Here is a 4,858-nt window from a genome sequence, read left to right as displayed (position 1 = left end):
GGCAGTATCACTACAGAAGTAGATTGCCCAACCTTCCTTCTGAGGAGTGGCTGGTGGGTTTGAACCGCCAGCCTTCTGGTTAGCAGTCAAGTGCCAGCTCCTGGTGTGCCCAATTAGTGACACAGAAATGAACATGGGTAATTTAGGAATGGTAAGTAGGTCCTCTTCTAGACATAAGTGGGTACCCTCCTATGATACTAAGTGTGTACCTATGAAGGTGAAGGGGATCAGTTCACCCCAAATCTGTTCTTGTTGTTTACTGTTTGCTTTCTATAAATATTATCTTTCAATTGCCAGCACTTTGCAAAGTGTCTTTGTGTGTGTGACCCAATCTGATCAGACAGTAGAGTCCTCATCGTAGCAGTCTTAGGATTGCTTGAGATTTAAAGTACAACCTGTGCATTTATGCACATAGTTCAGATCTTACTACAAAGTCAGCCCTAAATAACTGCTTACTACATTATGTTAAATTTCTAACAATTAAGAGACAGAACTAATGCTAAAAAGACTGCTTGAATCTACTTTCCTAAAATAGGTAATCAGTTTCTCTGTTCCTGAAATCCCCTTCTTCCCTCTAAGGATAAAAAAATATTAATCTATTTTGCAAAATCTGATGATTCACAGATTATGAAAAGAAAATAAATATAAAAAGACCACCCATCCCCAGAGGCCAGATTTGGGCCTGTGCCTAGGCCCAGAGGTGAGGCACAGGCATGAGGCGAGGCTCAGGTGAAGCTATTCAACAAGCCCACACAATCTTAACTCAACACTGAGATTATCCAGTGTCAATTCTTAATATAGGCCAACTCTAAGGCAAAGCTAATCTAGTTATTTTCAGAGTTTTCAGAGCCATCCTAGAATAGATCTACAACCCCAGAACCAGATCTCAAGTGTTTTGGGAAATAAAACCAAAATCAAACCAAACCCAATGCTACTGAGTCAATTCCAACTCTTAGCGACCCTTTCACAAGTAAGGAATAGAGTAAATTACCATTTATTTCTCTTCTTAAAAGCCCATGCAACTAATTCAGATACTCTTATTAGAAGATGTAGCTTTAATCTCTCAGTCATATGCATATTATTAACACACAACTTCATATCCATCAGAATTCTAATGTATTGCAATGATGTCCAAGTATACAGAAGTCATTGATAACATTTCAGTGTCTCTCCTACTTCCCCTTCAAGTAAACACCTATACTTTTTCTGTCTTTATTGGACCTTCTCTAATTGAGAATCAGGTTTGTACTTGACTACTAACCTAATGGTTGGCAGCTTAAACCCAGCCAGCAATACTGCAGAAGAAAGGCCTGGTGATCTGTTTCCATAAAGACAACAACCAGGAAAAATAAAAAAGGTATGGAGCAGTTCTACTCTGTCATGGGGATCACCATGAATTGGAATCAACAGCAACGGGTTTGGCTTTTATCAGTTTATTTTTAAAATATGGTACAATATTTCTCTGCTATTTATCCACAAGCAATTACTTTAACACAGAAGAACTAGAAGAAGAAAAAAAAATTCTAAAATGCCATTAGTAAGAAATATGATACCTCCTTCCCCTGGCAAGGATGATGCTTTATAGCATCTAGTCTCAGAAGGGAAGATAAGTAGTAGGGGAGGAAAAAAAGAGGGATATGAAAAACCTTACTGTAAAGCCAATTAGACAAGAAAGTATCTGTCCAAGTGCTCAGAAACTGAAAAAACAAGGAAGCAGAAAAAGGATACACTGAAGACATAAAAATAGGAAAAAGAAAGAATTCATATGAACAAGGAGCTCCCAAGAACTCGAGCTTAGGGCCTCCTTAGTACGGTCCTAGATTCATATCCATACAAATTTGGGATTTGTAACTTAATAGCAAAGATCCACTCACTTTTTCTATCTTGGATAGGTTTCATGGGATTTTCTGAAACATCTACTGAAACCTAATATTATTCTTCATTTACCTGAGACATGGGATTTCATAATTCCAGAGTTTTCAGGGTATAATGATCAGCTGCTTCTCCTTCACCTAACAATAATCTTGAACAATGTGTATTCAGACTAATAACAGTTTGGTCTTTTTCCCTTTAAAAATTATGTAGAAAAAGGAAGTTGATAGTTGAGGGATGAAAGTAATATTTCCACTCCTGCAGGTCTGTCTTTAGTAATTTACAGCTTGCATTTTTTTCCTTCCTATAGTTAAAGTGAAGTTTAGTGGAAAAAGTTCAAAATCCAAAAATATGAAATCATGACTCTATCACTTACTGCTAGCTATGTGATCTTCAGCAAGTTACCTAAGACCCTAGAGCCTGAGATTCCAAAACTATAAAATGAAGATGTAAAATTGGGATAATGAATATCTACCTTACAGTTATTTTGAGTAAAATAAATTAAGGGAACCACTAGACTAGAATATAAGCTCCAGGAGGCAGCGATGGTAAATGTCTTGATCTCTCTTGATTTCTGCTCACATGCAATGCATGCATGCACACACACACGTTTAGCCTAAAACAATACCAGGTGCTCAATAAGAAACCCTGGTGGCACAGTAGTTAAAGCGCTTGGCTGCAAACAAAAGGTCTGTGGTGGAACCCGCTAGATGCCCAGCAGGAAAAAGATGTGGCAGTTTGCTTCTGTAAAGATTTACAGCCTTGGAAACCCTATGGGGCAGTTCTACTTTGTTCTATAGGATCACTACCAGTCAGAATCAACTCTACGAGAGTGGGTTTAAGTGCTCAATAAATATTTTTAGGTTAATGAATAAATATTAGTTTCTGTCATCAACATTAAAAAAAAATAAGGTGCTCTGGTGGCCTAATGCCTAATGCATGTGACTGCTAACCAGAAGGCTGGCAGTTTAAACTCACCAGCCACTCCTCAGAAGGAAAGTTGGGCAATCTACTTCGGTAGTGATACTGCCTCAGAAACCCAAGGAGGGGTCCTTATGAGTCAGATCTGACTCCATGGCAGTGGGTTGGGTTTTGGTTTTGATGGCATAGTGGGTAAGGCATTTGGCTGCTAACCAGAAGGTAGGTGGTTCAAACCTACCAGCTCTTCCACCAGAGGAAAATGAGGCACTCTATTTCTGCGAAGATTTATAGCCTTGGAAACCCAATGGGGGTCGCCATGAGTTGGATTCGACTCCATGGCAGTGGGTTTGGGTTTTTTTTGGAGGGGGTGGGTAACAACATTAAGCATTCATCCATCATTATCACAGGATTTTCTTTCCCCCCCCCTTCTGTCTTCTATTATTTTCTAAACCCTTCAGGAAACGCTATTCTGTCCTATTAAGTGGCTTCCGCCCTCTCACTAGCTATTATTAACTATACACCATTCACAGAAAGTACCTTTGGAAGTAATCTCTTGCTCTAATACCACCCACCTTTCATTTCTAATGCGATGGGGGATGGGATAGTCAGAACACAAAATACACAGCAATTCATCGACTTGTCCATGTCCGCGGCTACTGACTCCTGTTAACTACAGTGAATCCCTGAACTTAAGCCCTCTCAAGAACATAACTTAGGGAACATCGCACCATCTCCTCTGTTTCTCTGCCAACAAGAGACTCGCATATAGAAAATCCTCGACTCTCAAAAGTTAAGGCATGGGTTATCCTCGTCTCCCACTGAAGAGTGAGGTGCGTCCCCTCGATGAGAAAGTCAAGCTGGACAGACAGGAGGGAATTCAGATAACTTAGTGTTACCCGAGGGCCAGTAACCTTTGGACATGGCCAGGCTCGGCTGACCAACTGTTCGAAGAAAGCAGCGTTCTTCAGTCCCTGAAAGGAAGCTAGAGGGGTGCGGCCGCCTACAGGGCCCAGGGGACGGTATAAAGTCCATGACTTCTTGGGGAAATGGCACCCACCACGCGACTGGACACTTTAAACCACCTCGACTTCCTTTACTCAACTGCAACCTGCCCCTCCCGACCACTGCTTAATTCCGGGCCCTAAGAAAGAAAAGCGACTCGCCCCCAACCCATAAATCAGACAACCAGTGCCTGCTTATTGGCTGAGCCGGCATCCCCTTCGCCTTCATTGGCTATCTGAGTGTAAAACCCTCCCCATACGAGGGAACCCCCTCTCGTACGGCGGCACCCCTAGCCTAGCAACCTCAGCCCGCTACCCGAAACCCCGGTCCCCCACTACACCGAGGGATCGCGACCCCACAGGCTCTCGGAGAATTGCCCTCTGGGTACTCACCGTATAGTAGGACAGCAGCCCTGCATTGTAGTCCAGCACAAACCAACGATACTGCCAGCCCTTCATCACATTAGTCCATTTGCTCAGCGGCCCTTCCATGATGGACGCCATCTTGGGAGCCGCCAATGACAACAAACGACCTGACGTCACTCGCCTATAAGGTAGTCAGCATGCAGGGGGCGGGGTCTCCGCGGGGCGGGGCGCGGCTGGGGTGGAGCCAGCACTGCTGGGCGTGGGCTACCCGACCCACCCATCCAGGGATCATCTTTCTTTGGGCGCCTATTGTGTGTAGGGCTATGTGAACAATGCAAGCGTGAATACTTCTATTAAGATGATTTATTAACAGAAATAATATTGCTAGCCATGGTGATACCTTACATTTTCCCAGGGACTTCACCCCTGATACTCATTTTTACTTTCATTCCACAAATTCATTCATTTAATAAATATTGTTTTGTGCTCCTCTATTCTAGATTTGGGGGATACAGTGGAGCCTTCAAAAAGGCAGGAAAGGGCAGGCAATAAAATAAATATTAAATTGCGTAGTAGATTTGAAATTTTTAAGTCCTATGAAAAAAAATTAATCAAGAAAAGGGGTAGAGAGTATAGACAGTTTTAAATTGCGAAGTCAGGAAAAGCCTGAATGAGACCAGAAACCTTTTGACCAGAAA

General features: G+C 42.3%; 1 protein-coding gene across 1 annotated transcript in view; it reads right to left on the bottom strand.

The window, feature by feature from the left end:
* OSBPL9 (oxysterol binding protein like 9) overlaps window positions 1–4,298 on the bottom strand; it is a 296,123-nt gene extending 291,825 nt beyond the window's left edge. Inside the window, exon 1 of the mRNA XM_007945882.2 lies at window positions 4,188–4,298. Coding sequence (XP_007944073.1) covers window positions 4,188–4,298 — 111 coding nt within the window. The remainder of the gene's footprint in view (window positions 1–4,187) is intronic.
* Between the last annotated feature and the right edge of the window lie 560 nt (window positions 4,299–4,858).

Source organism: Orycteropus afer, unplaced genomic scaffold (assembly GCF_000298275.1).
Source record: "Orycteropus afer afer isolate SDZICR_OR568_19922 unplaced genomic scaffold, OryAfe1.0 scaffold00145, whole genome shotgun sequence".
NCBI classification, from domain to species: domain Eukaryota; kingdom Metazoa; phylum Chordata; class Mammalia; order Tubulidentata; family Orycteropodidae; genus Orycteropus; species Orycteropus afer.
Note: the sequence above shows the minus strand (reverse complement) of the source record. Positions and strands in the feature narration are given on the sequence as shown.